This window comes from Phytophthora infestans, genomic scaffold (genome assembly GCF_000142945.1).
Source record: "Phytophthora infestans T30-4 supercont1.10 genomic scaffold, whole genome shotgun sequence".
In the NCBI taxonomy this organism is placed as follows: Eukaryota; Oomycota; class Peronosporomycetes; order Peronosporales; family Peronosporaceae; genus Phytophthora; species Phytophthora infestans.
The window spans coordinates 2,514,374-2,535,400 of NW_003303749.1; the positions used below are offsets into that span (position 1 = coordinate 2,514,374).

Below are 21,027 nucleotides of genomic sequence, written 5' to 3' on the forward strand. Positions count from 1 at the left end.
GTGGAGAAGTGAAGCATCGTCACGATTTCGGCAAGAAGGAAGGTACAGCGGAGTATCTTCACACTATGCGGTGCACTACGCCGACGCAGAGCATGCTCTAGAGAAGGTAACCAAAAGGTTACCGCTTGGTTTCTCGTGTACTCTGTGTGTTTACCGTCCAAACATGCGTGGACTGGAGAGAAACCCGGACAAATCCAAGACCGAGGAGTTGGCTGGTGCTATTTGCTGTATGGGTCCTGAGGATAAATTGTTTTCTCTATTACTAGCTCATGAGTACACGGAGAAGAGCATCACTGGCTTGGGCTCTGGAGCGCTCAAAGGCATCGATCGAGCTCGTGTCGAAGCGCTCATTGAAGCGAATCAACTGGCTGACGCAGACAAGAAGCTGCAGCTGTTCTTTGCGGACTTGAAGCATCACGCCAGCTTCTATGATGCTGGCGGCGACTGGGAAGAAGACGCGCATAAGGAGGCGATCACGTGGTTCTCTCTGAGTGGCGAGAAGCTTGCCACTGCGTCGAGTGGCGCCTTTGAACTCAACTTCCTGAACCCAGACCAAGACACGTTGGAACAAATCTGGGAAGAACGTGGAGAGAGCACGTTTGAAGGGTATTTGGGTAATGAAGGAGCCACGAGGAACACGACGTACTCACGGTACGCGCTCGTTGCCTGGCCTGTGGCGAATGGAGTAGAGAACTCGTTAAAGTTGATTAGTTCGACTGCTGCGATTGAGGCGCTACAGACGCAGAGGCCGGTTGCACCTGAAACACTCCGTAAATTTATGAGTGCTGCCGGTGACAAGATGGCAAAGACTCAGGCCGAATTCACTCGCTCGCAAGCTTACTCTTACGGGGAGCGTAAGAAGAAAGCTGGTGTGTCGGTGGAGTTCTCGCAAACTTTACGTGATCTGCTACTTGAGGCAGACGACTCGAGTCTGGTGAACGAGTTCTTCACCAAGGTGTGCAGCAACGTGGGGATGAAGGACAACCTGGCTCCGACTATTATTGCGTTGGTGCGCAAGTATCAATGGAGCGATATTAGCCAAGCAATGTTGAGCTCATTGGAGGAGACTGAGGACACTAGTTACCGTTATGGTCGTGTGGTGGAAGTTGGGGACTCGAGTTTGGTGTTTAAACTTCAGATCCTCGAAGGTCTGGAGGATGGACCTGCGCAGCAGGCGCTGATGCAGGCAGCTGTGAAGGACGCCGTGAATCTCCGCACTGAGCGCTTGTGCGCTTGCAAGGCGCTCGCATCGCTCTGGAAATGGGTCATCCGCGCCGCTGACAAAAGCTCGTTCGACTCTGCGGTGGACAAGTTTAAACAAGTGGAACCTTCTCAACTGCGTCCGGTACTGGAAGCGCTTTCGGAACATGTAGGGGATATCAATGTATCGGACGAGAAGCTCACAGCGCTGGCATCAATCGCTGCTATCCGGATCAAGTGGCTCAAGAGTCAAGTGCAAGGACGCACAGAGAAGCCTTTCACGTGGGAGATGGCGAACGCTATATACCCCGACAATGCGCGGATTCAAGCGTTCCTTCGAGGTCCTGACAAGTCCATGACTACCACTGGGGTGCGTGTTTTCAGCGGTCTTCCTGCAGCTCGCAAGTACGTCAACAACGCCACACAAACCAATTGCTCGTTCAAGATGGAGCCTGGAGGCAGAGGGAAGGATGCGTTCGTGACGATCACCAAGACACGCACGTGGTCCAACAAGCAACACGGCGATACTGGACTGTACAATGCTGAGTTGAAGCTGCTGAACGAGCGCTTTGGAGACGTCACGACTGACGATGGCCCTGCCACGAAACGTGCTCGCACGGGGCCATGAGATTGAAGACGAGGAAGAAAGTTTCACTGACCTACCTAATGAAATCTGTCGCGCCGGGTGCAACGAGATAAAAGATGCCACCGAAGGAGTCCTACGTCCTATCACTGCTGCCCTGTCCTTGCTTGTTGGCTACTCATAGCGCGCTCGCTTACTTGAAATTCCAGCTGATGCGTCTTCAAATCGTGTGGAAAGGAGGTTAAATTCTGTCTTGTACTCCAGTAACTTCTTCTGATGTTCCGAAAACCAAGCTCGGGTTTTCTTGATCGTAACATACGCGCTCTGGCCTCTTCCATCCGGCTCCAACGTATACGACGCGTTGATTTGCTGTCCACGCATCCATTTGTTGGCGTAGTTGCGAGCATGACGGACTCCGTTAAATTGCCGTACTCCAACAGTTTTCATCGAAGCATCGGGGCCTCGTAGAAATGCCTGCACCTTCGCGTTGTCTGGGAAATATGCGTCGGGCAATTCCCACGAAAAGGGCTTCCCCAGTGCTTGGAGTTGGTCATTCAGCCACTCACATCGTCTCTTAGCAATGGACACGATCACAGCAAACCGCTCATCTGATGCATCCATCCCAGTTGCATGCTGAGAGAAAGCTTCGACCACTGGCTGTAGCAATTTCGGATCAATTTGCTTGAATGTACTCGCCACAGTGTCAAAACTGGTCTTGTCTCCACTTTGGATTGTCCACTTGCAAAGCAGATCCACCGCCTTTGACGAACAGAGTTTGTCCGGACGAAGTCTCAAGGCTTCCTCAACGGCTTTTTCTAGCAGAGCTTGGCGCGCCACTCCGGATTCGAGACCATTGACAATGTACAGCGCCACTTTCATGCACGTGTCGTCGGTCTCTTCTTCATGGCGCAATCCAAAGTTCAGGTTCTCGTCTCTGTGGTTCGTCTTGTCGCTCAAAGTCTTCAGAAGTGCTTGACCAATGTCGCTCCAGTCGAAAGTACGGACAAGTGTAGTTAGTGGGGCTACAAGCTGGTCCTTGATCGAGTTGCCCAATTTGCTGAGAGTTTCTTCGAAGAATGAGCGGACCAAGGATGGATCGTCGGCCTCCACTAGCAACTCACACAATGCTCGGCAAAAACCGACAGATAGAGCATTGCTTTGACGCCACGAGTAGCTCTTGTCTTTCTCTGCAAGCTTCGCACTCACGACATCCATATAGTTGCGAAGTGTTGGAGCGATGACTGGTCTCTGGCACAGCAAAGTCTCCACAGCAGCATTGACGTTGATGTACTGACATGCCATCTCCACACCGTGCACTGCAGGCCAGGCTACGATCGCATATCGAGAATACGTCGTACTCTTCGTCGCTCCCTCGTTGCCAAGATACCCTTCAAAAGTACTGTTGCCATGAGGCTCCCACAGTTCGTTCAGAGTTTCTTTGCCAGGATTCAATAGGTTGAGATGGAAGCTTGATTTTGGAGATTCCCCCAGCTTCTCGCCAGTCGTGGAGTACCATACTATCGCCTCGCCTCGACTATCTTCAACCCAGGAACCGCCATGTCCCAGTAGCTGATATCGTGTTTTAACTGTGCGATAAAGAACTGCAGCATCTTACCAGGCGCAGCAACACTGTTGGCATCCTGCAGCGTCTGGAATCTCGCTCGATCCACACTTTTCAATGCTCCTAACCCCATCTCTTCAATGCTTTTCCCAGTGTATTCATGGCCCAATAACAAAGCAAATGACGTGTCCTTGTCGCCCATACTGCTGATCACAGCGCCCAGTTCCTCGCCCAACGTCTCGTCACCGTTTCTTATCAAATGACGCATCGTAAGTGGCAGACAAATTGAGTACACGAGCACCAGACGGTAACCCGTTGTCACCATTTCTAAAGCGTGTTCTGCGTCGGCATAGTGCACCGCATAGTGCGGTAAGTAGCGTGCTGTCCCCTCCTTTTTGCCAAAATCATGGCGATATTTCACTTCCCCACCTCGATAGACCACCAGGTCCCCTCCTTGATGCAGACTAGGCAACTGAACCACCCAATGTGGCCACCATTCCGTCTTCTTTCTCGGTGTCTTGGTGCTTTACAAAGTGGCCTCCTTCTCCATACACTAGCATCTTGTATAGTTTGCATTGCATAGAGACACCTTTATAGCCAAGTCGACCAGCAATATTCGCAGTCAACTTGTCCATCCCCGTTTGCCATACTGGATTGCTAATTTTTACTTGATCTGGTGCGAGTTGCCAACTTTTGCGGACATTTTCGTCCATCATCGTGTCCAATTTCCTGCCAAAAGGAGATTTGTCGCATTCCGCAACAAGTTTCTCTGCTTGTTCAGCACACAGAGGCACGGAAATGTCCCCAACGTCTTTGACAAAAAGCCCCGGCACTGCAGGCAACGTGTCGGCTTGGCCACCGAACGAAAATTCGCCCGCATTGTCATCAGCTCTGGATAATAATTGGCTAATCTGTTTGCAGCCTTCTCCGGTTGGGACTGGCACTTCTTGGGGCTCCCCTTTGCCTCCAAACGGCCACTTATCGTAGCCAAAAACCTCGTGCTGTTTCTTTTGAGCAGGGTTGTTGCTGTAGAGAAACTCGACATCATCATCTCCGGACGAGTCTCTGGCTGCTTGCAGAGCCGCACTGCGAGCAGCAATGGTCGCTAACTGGTGGCGAGGGATCAAGCCGCCCGTAGACTTGCGCGCCGTCTGCTTAGTGCGAGCCATCGATAAAATGCCGGGTATCGTAAAACTTTTCCCGCCAAAAACGATTTAATTGGGTGAATGAGTAGAAACATTTCTAAGAGAGGATAGCTACTTTTTGCTTGAAGTTCACGGTCTAATTGGTGGCACGTTGTTTGTGCACCTTTGGGAACGTAACAAACGATTTCGAGTTGCTGAGAGCAGTGCCCATCACCTGGTCATCATCGGAAAGAAACGTCGCTTCAGTCAAGGTACGCTTGTCTATCGGCACCGCAAGGTAGTCCAGGATCTTGGTAGCTGCAATTGGTACAACCGGCTGCAACAAGATGGCTACAGAAAAGGTAAAAATCAAGTTGCCCAATTGCAATGGCAAATCGCAAAGTATCGACTTACCACTCGTACGCGCTGCGGCAATCGACAGATACAGCACAGTGTCCAGTCGCTCTTTCGTAGCTTTATCTTCTTCCGATGTCATGTCGGTTGAGGTCTTGAGGGTCTTGGATAGAACTCACGGCTCCATGATCGTGAAATACCTGCCGTTGACTATTGTCAGCAAGAACTGAAATTATACAAGTGCGCAAATTTGCCATCGAACTTACCGGTTAACATCGTGGAGGAAGAACACAATCTCTTTCAAGCCGCGTGCGAACTTAGTAAAAAAAAAACATCAAATCGATACGTTAGAAATGAAATCGATCACCACAACTCCAGAAGTCGACGACTTACATCAGGCGTGTCAAACAGCTGTTCTACCTTGTCGGCAAGTGCTTGTCCCTTAGCAACGAGTGTCTTGTCTTCGGCCGTGAGACGATCAAACTCCGGACGTTTGGGTACAATACCCTTCACAAGTACCGCCTTGCCCGTGCATCGAGAGACTAGGTTACCGAACGTGTCAGCGAGTTCACTATTTGCTCGGTCTTCGAGTGCTTCAGCGTTAAAATCCCCGTCGTTCGTCAGTACACCCTCACGCAACAGGAAGAAGCGTACGAAGTCCGATCCGTACTTGGACAGCAGTTCGTGGGGGTCCACAACGTTCCCCAAACTCTTGGACATTTTGACGTTCCCAACCGTCCAATGCGCATGAGCCACCACTCTTTTCGGAAGCGGAAGCCCTGCGGCCATAAGGAAGGCTGGCCAGTAAATGGCGTGGAACTTGAGAATATCCTTACCCACAATGTGATACGCAGCTGGCCAGGCGTGGTCAATGGCGCCAGGGTATCCAGCACTCGTCAGATAATTCGTCAACGCATCTAACCACACGTATACACAGTGCTTGTCGTCATCTAGAGAGCACAAAACAGCATATTATTAGCCCAAGAACAAAGCAGATCTTGTCTAAATTTTAAACTTACCTGGCACTGGGATGGCCCATTTGATCTTCTCACTCAGCCGTGACACCGACAAGTCCCTCAGTCCTCCAGCCACCGCCGCACGCACTTCGTTATACCTCGATTTAGGTACAATCACGTCAGGGTTGGCATCCAGCCACTCGAGTAATCGGTCCTGAAAGGCGGAGAGTCTAAATTTGTAGTTCTCTTCACGTAACATCTCAACGGGGTGTCCACTTTCCTTGGACACTTTTACCACGTTTCCGTGAGCATCCTCCTTGTCCTCCACCTGCATCTCGGTCAGGAAACTCTCGTCCGACTTGCAGTACCAGGACTCGTGGTCACCCAAGTAAATGTAGCCATTGTCGCGAATGGTCCTCCAAAATGCGTTTACAGCCTCGTGGTGGTCCTCGTCGCTTGTGCGGATAAAGCGCGAGTAGTCCACATTGGCCACTTGGAAAATCTCATTAAAGCGGGAGGACACCTCATCACAGAAGGCTTTATAGTCCGTCGTACCGCTCTTCTCTGCCGCTTCTTGCACCTTGAGGCCGTGCTCGTCTGTGCCCGTAGTGAACAAGACATCGCTGCCCTTGACTTTGTGCCAGCGAGATAGCGCATCTGCCAGCACTGCCGAGTGCACATGGCCAATATGAGGCGATGCGTTCACATAGAAAATTGGTGTGGTCACAAAGGTCTGAGAGGGTTTAGCAGCCGTGGAGAGGTGGGCCTGCCTAGCGCACAGGCTGCTCCGCAGACGCGTGATGGTGCGGCCCAAGCGCAGCATCACAGACACCAATTGTGTGAAATGCAAAAATTGATCCATTTTAAGTTGCAAATTTTAAAGGACTAAAATGTAGTCGTCCATTTTTTAATTTTAGATTATTACTCCGAGTTTTTAGAGTATTATAAATCCGTGGACTTCAAAAATACCAATTCTTGTTGCTTGTAAATGAAATTATCAATGAGCTGCGTGGTTGATGCTTTAGGTCAAAAGATCCTCCATACCCATGCGAGCTCGCTTTCTAGGATTTCCAATCATACCCCCATATCGTTGCGACAGGTGACTCAGCTCCTCTTTTTACTCTACAAGCTTCTTCTGGTGCTCTGCAAACCACGTCCGCGTCTTGGTGATAATTATGTACGCACCCTGGGCCCGGCCCTCAGTGAACGAGGCGTTCACTTGCTTCTCACGCATCCACTTGGCTGCGTAGTTCCTGGCTTGGCCGAGTCCATTGAAATGACGCACACCGACCGTGCTCATCGACACGTTCGGGCCACGTAAAAACGCTTGCACATGAGCATTATCCGGGAAAGAGGCGTCAGGCATTCCCATGAGAAAGACTGACCCTGTGCTTGGAGCAGGTTATTAGGCCACTCGATTCTCTTCGTAGCAATCGACTAAAGTACAAAGAACTTTTCGTTGTTTGCATCGATTGCCCCGATACGCTGTAAGAACGCCTTAATAACAGGTCCCAGCAACCTTGGCTGGATCTGCATGAATTTGGTCGCCAAAGCGAAGATGGCTATATTCTCGCATTAAACAGCCCATTTCCAGAGTAGGTCAAGCGTGTTGGATGCACACAAAACCTCGTCGCACAGTATGGCAGCTTTGCCGACTGCTGCATTGAGTAACGCTACCTGAGCAGCACCAGCATTCAGACCATCCGCGATCTGCAACGCCATCTTGATACCGGAAGATGAATTATTACTCTCACGTATACCAGTATACATGTACATGGCACCCATACCCATGCTCATCGGATCAATTGTCTCGCCCAAGGAAGCCAGAATCTCAGAGCCAATGTCGTTCCAGTCAAAGTAACGCAGTAAAGCCAGACGCAAGCTTCTCCTTCTTCTCATAACGAATCATGTTTCTAACGAAGTTGTAGAAGAACATTTGAACCAATCGTACGTCTCCAGCATCGACCAACAAGTCACCGGCAGAACTCGACCGACGCAGACGTTGGTTCACTCCACGACTGTAGTGACGGTCGCTGGTCTGCAAACTTAGAAGCAACCGCTTCCATGAACGTCCTCAAGGTGCCAGCATCAACGGGTCTTTGAGCTTGGAAAGCACCGACAGCTGCAGTGGCGCTAATATACTTAAATGAGTTCTCGACGCCACGTGCTGCTGGCCAACGTACGTACCCAGAGCATACCGAGCGTATGTCGTGCTTCTCGTCGCCCCCGTGTTGCCAAGATATCCTTCAAATGTGCTGTTGCAATGTTCGCCCATAACGCTGCGAGCGTGTCCTGTCCGGGATTCAGAAAGTTAAGTTTCAGTCCTGTTTTTAAAGAGTGACCAAGGATAGTTTGATCCGTGGCATACCAACTAGTCCACTCGTTGCGGTTACTTTACTCCCATTTACCAGCACCGTCGTAGTATTAATAGTAGCTGACGTCATGTTTAAGTTGCGCAATTTACAGTTGCAGTCTCTTTAAGAGCTTAAACCCGAGGCCCAGCTCAGTAATACTCTTTTCAGTGTATTCATGGATAGCTATAGAGCAAAAGATTCGTCCTCTGTACCCATTCTTGTAATCACAGTGCCCAACTCCTCGCTTAGGCTCTACACCTTTGTCCGCCCATAGTTGGCTCATTCAACATCCAAAGTCGGCAGCTTTAATTTTGGTTCATTTTTTGCCGGGGCGAGGTACCCGAAATAAGCAGTACCACCCTTTATATGAATCCAAATGAATTTTAGCCAATAAAAAGCTCGTTAAAACGATTCGTTTGAGGTGCTTCTTGCCTCTATCCGACAACTGACACTCGAGATTCTCTCAAATGATTGCCTTTGGCTACGTAGGTGCAGCGCGGAATCCATAGACGAAGTGGGTAAGGGAGACATTTATATCTCTTTGAAGGGGTCTGGGGGAGTGCAGCTCAATGCACACCAGAGAGAGGGCATTGACAAACCTCTACACGTTTTTATTTGCCAAAACGTTTGTTTATTTAGATGGGGCGAGGCAAACCACTGACAGACTTCGAGAAAGGGCAAATTTTGGCGCTGAAGGAGGAACACCAAAAGGAAAATGCTATTGCGAAGCGCATCAGTCGCTCGTGGAAGGTTGTGCACAGCTTTTTAAGCAGCCCAGAGACGTACGGCACGAAAAAAAAGTCCTGGCAGGCCGAAGAAGCTGACGCCTACGGCCGAGCGTCGACTGCTTTGTGAGGCATCTAAGACTGGTGTAAGCGCTAGAGCTCTAAAAGATTCGTTACAGCTACCTATCTCTGTTCGTAGGGTACAGGAAGTGCTGCACGACTCAGAGAATATGGTGCATGAGAAGCGGATTGCATGTCCAGTGCTCAAACCCGAGCACATTACGAACAGACTGAAGTGGGCCGAACAGCATGTGGAGCATGGCCGCAACTGGAACTCTGTGGTGTTCTCAGATGAGAAAAAGTTAAATTTAGAAAACCTGTGGGGTATCCTTGCTAGAGCAGTATACGTGAACTGAAAGCAGTATGACACTAAGATGGAGCTTGTAAAGGCCATCAAGAAAGCGTGGGCTGCCATTCCAGTGTCGACTGTGGAAAACCTGGTTCAATCGATGAAAAAACGTTGCATGGAGGTCTACCGCCTCGAAGGGCTCAAGGCCAAGTACTAGTACACCTACATCAACCACTTTAACCATTACCTTTGCCTGAATAGCGCTCATCTAGGCATCACTTAGTACTTCGTCCATCATTTTCGTGCTTTGCACACTAAGTCGAAGTCAGTTAATGGGCTGTATCTCGAGTGTCAGCTGTCGGATAGAGGCAAGAAGCACCGCAAACGAATCGTTTTAATGAGCTTTGTATTGGCTAAAATTCATTTGGAAAGAGCTTGAGATTGGAAGAAAAAATGGTGAAAAACGATTTTTCTTCTATATTTTCCGCGTGCACTGTATGGGCGGGCAAAGGTGTACAGACAACGACACAAAAAGCCGGCGTACACAAAACACGGAAAAATGAAAGCGCCCCATAGTAAATATTGACCAATCAAAAAGTAGTTAAGTTATGATGACCATCCAATAAATTGAGCTAAAATTCGGTTGGAAGCCGGCGATTCGAGGGTGAAGCCGCGCTGCACGATCACTTTCTAAACTACGATGGGGACGAAGAAGCAGCGCGGCTACCCAATTAAAGAGAAGCTGGCGGCAGTCGACCTCGTTGAGAGGATCGGGCTCACTGCCGCCGTTGAGAAGCTGGGCCACCCGCACGGCACGGTGCATGGGTGGTGGGTCGGTAGGGCCACGGTGCGCGTCTACGAGGGGAACAAGTTGGACAAGACGACCAAAGGGCAGGGACGTAAGGAAAGCTTTCCATTTACCTCTGCCCTTTTGACGTACATGAAAGACGTACGCCGCGACGAAGAAGTGAGTTATATAAATTTTATAGTATTTTATTATTACTTACTATTTTATTATTACTTACTCTTACTGTTTAACTCTTGTAGTTTCTTACTACATCAGGAATGATTGCGTTTATTCAAGAGAACTACCCTGACTGGATAGAGGCCTACGCGGAGAACAAGAAGTCTGACGTGAGTTGCAGACGGGCCCTTGAACGTCTACTGCAGCGAGCCGCCGACCGGTATTATCTGTAAAATATTATTGCATTATTAGCTGAGTTATTAATATTTTTTTCGAACATGATTTTAGTTACGGATTCTCAACTCAAAAAGCCCAAGAACCAAGCTCCCAAGTGTGGATCTGCAGCGCTTAAAAACGGATTTTGCAATTGAATTTTAGAGTAAGTACGGCTCATACTCTCTACCGGAAATCTACAACATGGATGAAACGGCCATCCAGTTCGACATGCCGCCAGCAAGAACCTAGGCAATTACTGCGGACGCATGACGGCTGTCTTGACAGTTCGCGCTGATGGTAAGTTTTTTTTGCTTTCCTTGTGCTAATTAAAAGTTTATATATTTGTTTTACTTTTGTTTACTAAAAATGTTTGTTTTTAGGAAAAAAACTTCCGATTCTCTTCATACTGCGCGGCAAACGTGGCGGACTTATTGATTCCAACGAGTTAAGCACGCTGCCAAGTGGTCACTTTTACACAGTACAAGAGTTTGGATGGATGAATACAGTCAGCTGGGAGTTTTTTGTGGATAACATTCTAAAATATGAAATTGACTCCCCTGCCCTCCTCTTAGCGGACAATTTTTATTGTCACGTTTCAGAGGAGGGTATGTGTGTGGTTGCCGAACAGGCATGCGCTACAGTGGTCGTATTACCCGCTAAAGCTACATCGGTTTGTCAACCGCTTGATGTAGGGGTAATGGGACCTCTAAAGTCTCGAATTCGAGGTAAATTACTACCCAAAAAAGGTCTTACGGCTGTTGAAAAACGTCTTCGAGCCATACAAGCTACAATTGCAGCTTGGGAAAGTTTTCCCAACGAGCACGTAATTCGTAGCTTTAAATCAGCAATTCCGTGCTATGAGTCGACAACGGTTTAATAAACAAGCGTAGCTGAACTTTTTATTCCATACTCTCAGTTTTATTCATCCAATCAAAATATGTTTTGCTAGTCGTCCGAGTTTTTGTGTCGCAGATTTTACTATCGGAATTGTGTTTATCAACTCCGGCTTTTTGTGTCGTTGTCTGTAGTCGTGATTTCTCATTAAGTGCCGCATAGTTGGAGGCAAAAATTTTTTTGCCTCCAACTATGCGGCAGATTGAATAGACAAGAACCAGTCGATATTCACTTGTCACTGTCTCCAGGGTTGTAAGCATAATGAACCGCGTAATGCGGCCCTCTTATTTTCCAAAATCATGGCGAAATTTTGGTTCTCCTCGACGATAAACCATTAAGTTGCGACATCATACCTTCATGCACACCTGGCAGCTGCACCACCAGAGTTGCCACCATTCCGTCCTCTTTCTCCGTATCTTGGTGTTTCACAAAGTGGCCGCCTTTTCCAAAGAGTCTTTAAAGTTTACACTGCATGGGGATGTCTTTTTACACAAGTCGAGCTGCAACAGTGTCCTTTAGCTCGTCCATCCCCATGTGCTACAACGGATGTTTCACATTCACTTGATCTGGCGCTAGTTGCCAGCTTTTACGGACGCTTTCGTCGATCTTTGTCTAGTTTCCTCACTTGTCGCTTTTGGCAATGAGTTTCGCCGCGTGTTCCTCTGTCAAAGGGACTCTAGATCACGGATGTAGAGTCCTGGGACTGCCGGTAAAGTATCAGCCTGACCTCCGAAGGAATATTCCCCAGCATAATTGTCTGCCCTGAAGAGCATTGCACTGATCTGTTGGCAAACAGCTCCCGATGGAATCAGATTACCCGAATGCCCCAAAATTTGGGGCCATTTGGGCCGAATGGCCATTTGCCACTGCCAAAAATCTCTTCTTCGTCGGCTCACGGTCACCACCGCCGACGCCCCGTTGTCGTTTCTCAATGGAATGCAAATATGATTGAGTCATTTCATACCAAGCAATCATTTTCACCATTTTTTTAACTGTTGAAGCTGTTGCAGTTGCTCAAAATGGCAAACATATTTTTTACAATGGATTCACAACTGAGACTCTACTGTGAGATGTAAATGAAGCATGTGCTTAGTAGCTGTCGGCATTGAAGTGGTCGGCCGTCATGACCTTGTTCCAGGCCTTGGCGAACGTCTGCTTGAAGGCGAAATCGTTGGAGGCGAACTTCTCCACCGTCGCCTTGAGCTCAGGCGCTTCGAGCAGTGCCAGATCCGTGTCGAGCATGTAGATGTCCTTGGCACCGGCCTTGAACTCCTTCTTGGACACGGGCGTCCACGTCTCGTTCAGCAGCACCTTGAAGTATTCGTTGGACAGCGTAGCCGAGCTGTTGCTGTACGAGCCGCTGAAGCCCAGCACCTTCTGCTGCGCAGCACTACGCGGGCGAGCGGCAAGAGCCACGGCCTCATCCGGCGACACACCCAGGATCTTAATGTTGTCACGCACAGCTGTCACCGACGAGTTGTAGTACTCACGCGGGGCCAGAATCTCGTCGCCGTCGCCGTTCTGACCGTCCGTACGGCCACCAAGGAAGTCGATCTTTACCTTGCCAGCGTCCTCAAGGGCAACCTGGCCGGCCAGCACGATGAGGTCAGCAGTCGATAGCGTGGGGTACTTCTCCTTAATAGGCTCAAGAGCAGCGATGATCTTGTCGACACCAGCGTTCACGGGCCAGTCCTTCTGCGGCGCAAAGCGGATCTTAGCGCCGTTGCAGCCGCCAGCGTAGTCCGTGATACGGAACGTTGAGGCGCACTGCCAAGCGGCGTGGACGAACAGGGCGCCGTTGTACGCCTTGCCATCGCTGCTCGAGTCGCTCGGAAGACCGTCCACGGACTTAGTAAGCAGCCCCTTGATGTCCGCACGAACAGCGTCGAAGTCCGGCAGGTTCTCGGGCGTCGGGGGTAGCGGGTTCTGGAACGGCTGAACAGGGGGGATGTCGCTACCGCGGCAACGAGCAACCGGACCCATGTCACGCGACACGAGCTTGTACCAGGCGTGTGAGAATGCCTCGTCCAGAGCAGCCTGGTCAGCGGCGAACTCCTTAGAGATCTTGAGGTAGCTCTCATCGTGCAGCAGCGCGATATCGGCCGTTAACATACGAACGGGAGGGTTCGTGTCGGGCACCGGGCGCCACTGGACGTGGCCACCGGGGCCGTCGAACTTCTCCCACTCGAAGCTGGTGAGACCCTTGAAGTAGCCGTTGCCCCACTTGGTGGGCGTGAATGTCCACTGACCCTCAAAGCCACTGGTGAACGTGTTGTTGCCCTTGCCCTTCATCTCGCCTTCACCACAGGTGCCGGGCCACGGGTTCTCAGGGTCCTTCAACGGAGAAGGACCAGGACCCGACGGACAGGCACCGTGTGTCTTACCAAAAGCGTGGCCACCACCGATCAGAGCCACCGTCTCGCGGTCGTTCATGCCCATGCGCTTGAATGTGTCGCGCACGTCGGCAACGGATCCAACCGGGTCGGGCTTGCCCATGGGACCCTCAGGGTTCACGTAGATAAGACCCATTGTGGTGGGGCCAAGAGGCTCCTTGCACTGGCCATTCACCTCACACGGGGCCACGCTCTCCTGCTCGGCCGAAGGGCCTAGCTGCAGACTGCTCGTGCCATCAGCATCATCACGACGACCACCGCAGAATCCGAGCACCGGTCCACCCATGCTCTTAATAGCAACGTCACCCGACAGCACAATGAGGTCACCCCATGAGAGGGCGTCGCCATACTTCTCCTTGATGGGGTTCAGCAGCTTCAAAGCCTTGTCCAAGTTAGTGTTGTCTTCCCAGCTGTGCTCCGGATTGAAGCGGATACGGCCGCCGTCACAGCCGCCGCGGCCGTCAGCACGACGGTACGTGCCGTTGCAGTGCCAAGCCAGACGGATGAAGAGACCACCGTAGTGGCCGAAGTCTGCGGGCCAGAAAGCCTGTGAGTCCGTCATCAGCTTCTCGAGGTCTGCCTTCACAAGGTCATAGTTGATCACCTCACAGCTCTTGGGGTCGTACAGCTCGCTGGAGATCTGACGGTCCTGCTCCTTGACAGACGCGACCTTGTCGAAGCCGAATGGGCAGCTTCCCGATCGGCCAGCGTCAATACCGGCGGCAAGACTGGCGAGGGCGGCAACGAAGGCGGCAAGACGGACGTTCATCTTCGATATTGGTGTGTCTTGCGACTGCCGAGTGAATCGAATTGTGAGAGAGCTATGGACAGCCCGTTCGCGTTGCTTGCAGTAGTCTAGCCTCCTCTGAGACGTTTGCCATCAAAGCTTTTGGCTGTTCGCATAGTAAAACAGGTGCAATGGTCGTTCGATTGAGTTGATGAGTCACAAGAGGGTTACAATTGCACTGTGGTCATTGAACCATAGGTTTAACAAGAACCATGCGCCAAACGGTCTCAAGATCAAAAACAAGATTTGACCTGGACCGACGGAACAGGCATTTTTACATGGATTAATACCTATAACTGCAGCATTTTAACCGGTATTGCAGAAGATAATTGTGGACGCAGGAACTGTCCCAAGTCCACAGGCATTAACCCTATAAAGCCGAGCGGGATTTAGCCGTTCTTGGTCCTGGGCTTAAGCAGCGTGCACACGGGTCTTAAACCACAAGGTATCGACTCGTGCTGCCAACCTCCACATGCGGGAATACAAATCCCAAGTTCAAATTGCAATAATGGTAGTCACGTGGGGACAAATTTTAATATTACTACTAAAAACACTGTTACAGAGCAGAGCAAAAATTTGATGACGAATACATGTATCCCACAAGGAAGGTCATGAAGTTCCTGGAGAAGATCTTCTCTCGCTTTGTTTCCTGCAGGACGACAGCATGAAAGCGGGAAAATGTACCCGGAACAGTTCTGGCGTACTACATGTACATCCTTGCTCATAGCTAAAATAAAATTTTGGAGTAATATCATCACTCCCAATGAGGCATGTGCGCCTGGAGACTGTAGTCGGTGCTCGCAGTACCACACTCGTTTACATGTACCGGTACCGGTATGTACTTGACATGAAAGCCTTCGGGGCATGCTTCCGAGCTACATGTACATGCACAAATAATACCGGTGGTTAAGCTTACTTACAAAAAGAGCTGTAGAAGCAAGGTGGCATCGGATACTTAGAGGTAGGACACGGTTCTTTTCAGTGTCTTTTTATTTTTGCACCAATTCCAGTGGTCGACTGGCATTCTGTAAAATACATGTATTAATAATTGCACACAGCCACAAGTTCGCTTTCATCTGCTGTTAGATTACTCTCGGTGTACTGTCCTCAGGGGTTAATGGTAACTCCAAAATCGGTGAATTTTATATTGTGAAAATATCACCTGTAGACCAGCTAATATAAAAAATATCACCTAATATTTTCTTCTGAGACAATATGATATTATTAAATATCAACTTAATATTAATTAATACTATAATATATTTTTCCAAGATTGCGTAATCGGGATAAATTCACCAATCAGATGTCGTTAACGCTCGACTAGCTGAAGTATTACTAATCAACCCTGAGGGAGGGACAATTGTGAGAGTGACGGCAAGGTTGGCGTCGTGTGTTGGCACTGCTGAGCGCATTAATCTAGCGCCACAGGCAGCAGGTTTATTAGACGCTCGATGTGGACGAGGAGATCGGTAGAGAACAAGAACAAATGTCTTGATTTCGCTCTATCAACGTTAAATAGCTGCAAGCGTTTGCAGTTTTCCATCTCGATCGCCTTTGTCTGTGTCACAGCGAAATACTAGAGCAAATACTCGTCATTCTTAAAGCCTACTGCTTTTCTAGAACCTGATCGAAAAAGTTACGCTCGGTTCACAGAGGGTAAGGTGGCAAGAAACGTACTTAAGTAAAAAAATATCATAAAATATCATGTAGTATCTAATATTTTTCAGTTCTCCGAGGTAATATTAAAATATTATGTTAACTTTTAAAAAAATGAGTTACTATTAATATTTAATATCAAAAATAGTACTATTATTATGTAAAATATCATATGATATTTGGTTACCATTAGCCCCTGACTGTCCTACACCGTGTAGTACCGGTACAGTAGGACATCGTGTCCCCATGTCGAATTTTGACTGAAAGCATACGGACAGGCCGTAATCGGAACTTCCGATTCGGAAGTACTGTACAAACCCTCGAGTTTGAGATGTGCAGACAGTGATTAATAATCATTGAATCTAACTTATGGTTCCAGTACATCATTTCACGGTATTTAAAAACGGCGAACAATTTGTTGCCAGCTGGCCTTTCACTTGAGTCGTGTTTTGTTTGAATGCTATATACTGGTACATGTACATGTAGGATATTCGCCTTCATGCTAAAAAGCCATCCCTACTGTTCAATTGTGCGCGTTGTTGACGCTCGAGGTCCGGTACTACCGCATGTACGAGTGAGCAACGCCGGAAGTGAAAGTTGATGGCGAAGCATGCCGATCATCAATGCTCTATCTCAATGAATGCAATTAAACTGGCAAATCATGACTACTACAACCGAGTTTATGCCCATCAGTACAAAGGTAAGTTTTTTTCTATTACTACCTCAAATCTAGCGACCGCACAAAAATAAATGATATCATTGGCTATTATTAGGCTAAGAATAGAGATTTGCTATTTTTTAATTTGTGGCTAATACCAGCTACTTAATACGTATCAGCTGTGCAGATAAGCATGATGTGCTGCCGTCTGATCGCTCTAACGGCAGGCACAACAAATGTTATTGTTGTCAACATCGCTATCAAATACCAGCCAGCTAAGTTGCCCGATATGAACGTACTCGAATTGGGTCTGTTTAACTTGCTACAGTCGGCTCAATACCGCACACCAACGTACAAGATCGATGCTTTAATTGCGGAAGCTGAAAAACTTACTGTGATCTTTCTAGTAGGACTGTAGATAAGTACTTTTTGACAGCACAAAAAATACCAGAATCTGTCATTGCGTGTGATACATACAAGGCAACATTCGCCTAATTGAAAACTTTTACGTTTTTATTAACGATACCAGAGAGCTTTGTTAGAGTTCTAAATTTTACAAATTGAAGTTGTGCAGTGTCTAGACGAAGACACACTGAGGAGCTGGTAATGCTCCGGGTAAATTGTTGCCGAGCGTATTGCTAATTGCAAAGTGAGCTGCTCTGGTCTAAGCTACTTGCTTGGACTGCTTCCATGCAGCTGTGCGTTATGAAACCACCTGATGTTCGGTGAACATCGCCTTCTGCCGTTTGATTGTCACCAACATTGTCGTTATGCGGGAATGGGTAAGCCTGCACTACGTTACGCATTGCCATCATCATCTTTTGTAAGGTTAGTTGTTATGAACGTAATTAGCCTGCTCACTGTTGTGCTGGCATAATCCCTGCACTACAAGTTTTTTTTTATTTATTTTATATTAAAAAATCTATTGTGAATGTTTAAATTTAAATTTAAGCATTCACAATAGATTATGCATGTAGGGTATATTTTTTAACCCCTTAGTTCCCTTATGTTGTAGGGTACAACATAAGCGATGTATACCCTAATTCACTTCGTGTCGCAGCATCTATGCTATGTTGGAGGTCCAACATAACGGACAATTATACTGAGGATTTGTATTAAGAAACTGATCGTGCACGGATATAGTGAAACCAAGATATTTTGCTAAGAATAAAACGTCCAAATGCACAGGCTTAGATTTATCAAGAGGGGGATCGGCTGAACTAGATATAAAAAGGAATACCAAACGAGTGGCCGGTAGCTACCAAAGTGCTCATTCTCCAAAAGGCCGGCTCCCGCGAAGATGTCTGCTCCGGTCGGAAAATCCCCCCAGCATAAGCTCACAAAAGAAGATCGGCAACGATGCCTTGAGCAGCGACTGAGCGAGAGGCACATGCGGCGGCTTCGGCGGGCGGATGGAAAGGCGAGCGCGAAGGATGAGGGCTATCAGAAGAAGGCCCCCAGAAAGAAGGCAGCAAAGCACACAACACCTGCCATGGAGGTAGCCCAGAACAAAGGATCATCACCGGACCGTGGCCCCTCTGGTGAGGGTCAGGAGTGTGTGGGGGATGCCGAAGAGAAGGAAAGAGCCTCTGGAGAAGCTCCTGACGCCATGGAGACAGCACCAGCAGTGCAGATGGCGTCCCATTTGTCGGAAGATCGTGTTCACCACGCCGCAGTTGCTGCAGTAGTTGATGACATTGTCGATTATGTTGAAACTACGGAGGCCGCGACTCCAGTGAGGCCAATGAGTAATACTGAGGACGCTCCTCATCTAGGCAGGACATGTTCGCCACCTACGAGCGAGTCTGCGTCAGCAAAGCGGCGCCGTGCTATCCTGCAGGACGCCAGTGACGGCGATAGCGACAGCGAGGTGAGTTATGTTGGCATTGACCTGCATAAGGTCGCAAAAAAATAGTAAAAATCCCACATATCACTCACACAAGAATGTCTGCATGTTCAAATTGTAAGCAGGGACCTGCCAGTGAAGAAAACGCGACAGACGGAGTCGCTGCCTACGCGATTCGAGGATGTGTCGTGGATGCCGATCCAAATATGATGGAAGGTGGAGCAGATAAGTGTACTGGTCTCAACTCAGACGAGGACACTGAAGTACAGGAAGAACCGGAAAAGGAAGAGGATGCAGAGGACGAGCCGTGGAACGGAGACTGGGATCTCAGCGATCTCAGTGACGAAGAGGACGAGATGGTGCACGAAGAACTCCCCGACTCAATTTGGGCGTCAGCTGCGAAGGACAAGGATCTCATGAAGGAAATGCGGCACAGTGGATGGGAATATGGTAAGTTATGCTGTTCATATACAGCATATCAGCGATTCATTTTCCCTTCTCTCAATATAAGAGCTAACATAACTATTGTTTATTGTATTTGTGTGTGTAGATCCGAGTAAATTTGGATCTTACCCGACCTACAACGAGCTTTTTGATGGTGAATTCGGTCCAAGTGAGAGTGTTCTCAGCGTTGCCGAGGATCCACTTGCTATCCTGTTCTATTTTATGCCACCAAAGCTGTGGTCTCAGATGGCCGTAGAAAGTAACCGATATCGGGATCAGGCGGCACCTGCACGAGCGCGAGCAGTTCGAGCGCAACAGCGACGACGTGGAGGCGAAGCTGAAGAAATTGGTGAGATCCGTCGTCGCTTGGCAAACGCCCCTGATATCGAACCACACGAGATTCTACGCGTCATGGATCTCCTCATCGCGAGAATGTTGGTGCCGATTCGGAAAGGTATTGCTGCACATTAGTCCACGAGGCAGGTGGGCGCGCTGCATTCCAACCGTTTTGGGCAGTTCATGGCTAAGCACCGCTTTTTCCACATTATGGGGCACTTGCATTTTTCAAACAACAAGTCGCCTCAAGCCCGCCAAGACCGTATGTGGAAAATACGACCTGTTGTGAATGTGCTACAGCGTACATTCGCGCGTGGATACAAACTACCGCCAGTGATCAGCTTTGACGAGGCCACGCTTCCGTCGCGCTCTCGGTACAACCCTACACGTCAGTTCAACAAGGACAAGCCTCATCGTTGGGGGACGAAGGTATTCGTCGCTGCATGCGCGAAAACGGCGTATTGCATAAGGTGGGTGTTCAATGTATCGTGGCAAGCTACGGCTTGTCACGGTTTTTTTTGGCTTATGTGCTTATGTTGTCTCCAGGCAACATAACTTACTCCCACTTACTGTTGATCCAACATAACCTAACGTATGATATTATTCGGTGTCGTCTTGTAGACTCGAAATTTACTGCGGAGCCAAGACAAATCTACGCACACCTGTACCACCAGACAACAATACCGGCGAAGCGGCAGCTCTTGGAAATATGAACGCACTGATATCACCGTCTCCAACAGCTCCGTGGCGTCTCGTAGTGATAGACAGGTTCTTCACGTCCGTCAAATTGGCACTAGAGCTGCTGCACCGCCGCATGTACATCACGGGCACAATTCAGACTGACCGAGCGGGTTACGCTAAGGAAGTGGTCACCGCGAAGAAGTACAAAACGGTGAAGAAGCGCCGGATGCTGCAGCCGCCCCAGGGCACAATCAAACTGGCACAGAATAAGCAGTTCCCTCAGCTTACCGCCGCTATGTGGATGGATCGTAATCCTGTCCACCTGCTTTCCAGCGGTGGCAGCCGAAGGCCGGCTACAGTCAGTGAGTATTGAGTTATTGGCGGTCTATTTATTGACTTATACGAAGAGGATATTATGCATGTATTTCAGTGAGGCGTATTAAAGGCGAAATGAAGCCTCTACCAGCGCCAGAGCTGGTCCGTGACTACCATCGATGGATGGGCGGGGTCGATGTTCACGTCCAGCTCCGGATGCAGCGCTACAGTGTGCAGCTGTCGTACAAGTCGCGCAAATACTACCGGGCCTTGTTCCTGGGGCTGTTAGACATGACCCTCGTAAACGCCTTCATCGTGTATCGCTACCACAGAAAGGTGAGCGGCCAGAGACCGCCGAAGCACTTTGCGTTTTTCGAAGAGCTGATGGAGCAGTTGCTGGCGATCGATTCCACCGAGACCTTTAGCGTCATCGAGGTAAGAGCTTGTGTTGACTACCTAGCCTACATATGCAGAGCGATCACGCAGCTTATGTTGCTACTAATGTTACTACTATGTGTCAAACAGGAAGCAGCAAATGCGCGTGAGCGGACGGCACCATCGCCAGCAAGGGAAGGAGCGACTTCACGAGCGGAAAGTGACCCTGTTATTGACGGAGATCACCGTCTCGAAG

At 49.0% G+C, this 21,027-nt stretch overlaps 5 protein-coding genes across 5 annotated transcripts; 2 read left to right on the top strand and 3 right to left on the bottom strand.

Moving 5' to 3' along the window:
- Positions 1 to 163: 163 nt before the first annotated feature.
- On the top strand, positions 164 to 1,901 carry PITG_07139 (uncharacterized protein; the record flags this gene model as incomplete). Its single annotated transcript, XM_002905054.1, has 1 exon — positions 164 to 1,901. One exon carries the CDS (start codon positions 164 to 166, stop codon positions 1,826 to 1,828), a length of 1,665 nt encoding a protein of 554 aa, XP_002905100.1.
- A 56-nt stretch (positions 1,902 to 1,957) lies between these two features.
- Positions 1,958 to 4,060, bottom strand: PITG_07140 (uncharacterized protein; the record flags this gene model as incomplete). Its single annotated transcript, XM_002905055.1, has 4 exons — positions 1,958 to 2,910; positions 2,986 to 3,251; positions 3,329 to 3,764; positions 3,826 to 4,060. 4 exons carry the CDS (start codon positions 4,058 to 4,060, stop codon positions 1,958 to 1,960), a joined length of 1,890 nt encoding a protein of 629 aa, XP_002905101.1.
- A 937-nt stretch (positions 4,061 to 4,997) lies between these two features.
- On the bottom strand, positions 4,998 to 6,618 carry PITG_07141 (methionyl-tRNA synthetase, putative; the record flags this gene model as incomplete). Its single annotated transcript, XM_002905056.1, has 4 exons — positions 4,998 to 5,022; positions 5,089 to 5,138; positions 5,216 to 5,772; positions 5,842 to 6,618. The coding sequence occupies 4 exons, from the start codon at positions 6,599 to 6,601 to the stop codon at positions 4,998 to 5,000; spliced, it is 1,392 nt and encodes a 463-aa protein (XP_002905102.1).
- A 3,288-nt stretch (positions 6,619 to 9,906) lies between these two features.
- On the top strand, positions 9,907 to 10,635 carry PITG_07142 (uncharacterized protein; the record flags this gene model as incomplete). Its single annotated transcript, XM_002905057.1, has 3 exons — positions 9,907 to 10,173; positions 10,254 to 10,340; positions 10,549 to 10,635. The coding sequence occupies 3 exons, from the start codon at positions 9,907 to 9,909 to the stop codon at positions 10,633 to 10,635; spliced, it is 441 nt and encodes a 146-aa protein (XP_002905103.1).
- Positions 10,636 to 12,369: 1,734 nt separating this feature from the next.
- Positions 12,370 to 14,474, bottom strand: PITG_07143 (catalase-peroxidase, putative; the record flags this gene model as incomplete). The annotated part of the gene is made up of 1 exon (XM_002905058.1): positions 12,370 to 14,474. One exon carries the CDS (start codon positions 14,440 to 14,442, stop codon positions 12,370 to 12,372), a length of 2,073 nt encoding a protein of 690 aa, XP_002905104.1.
- Positions 14,475 to 21,027: the final 6,553 nt, after the last annotated feature.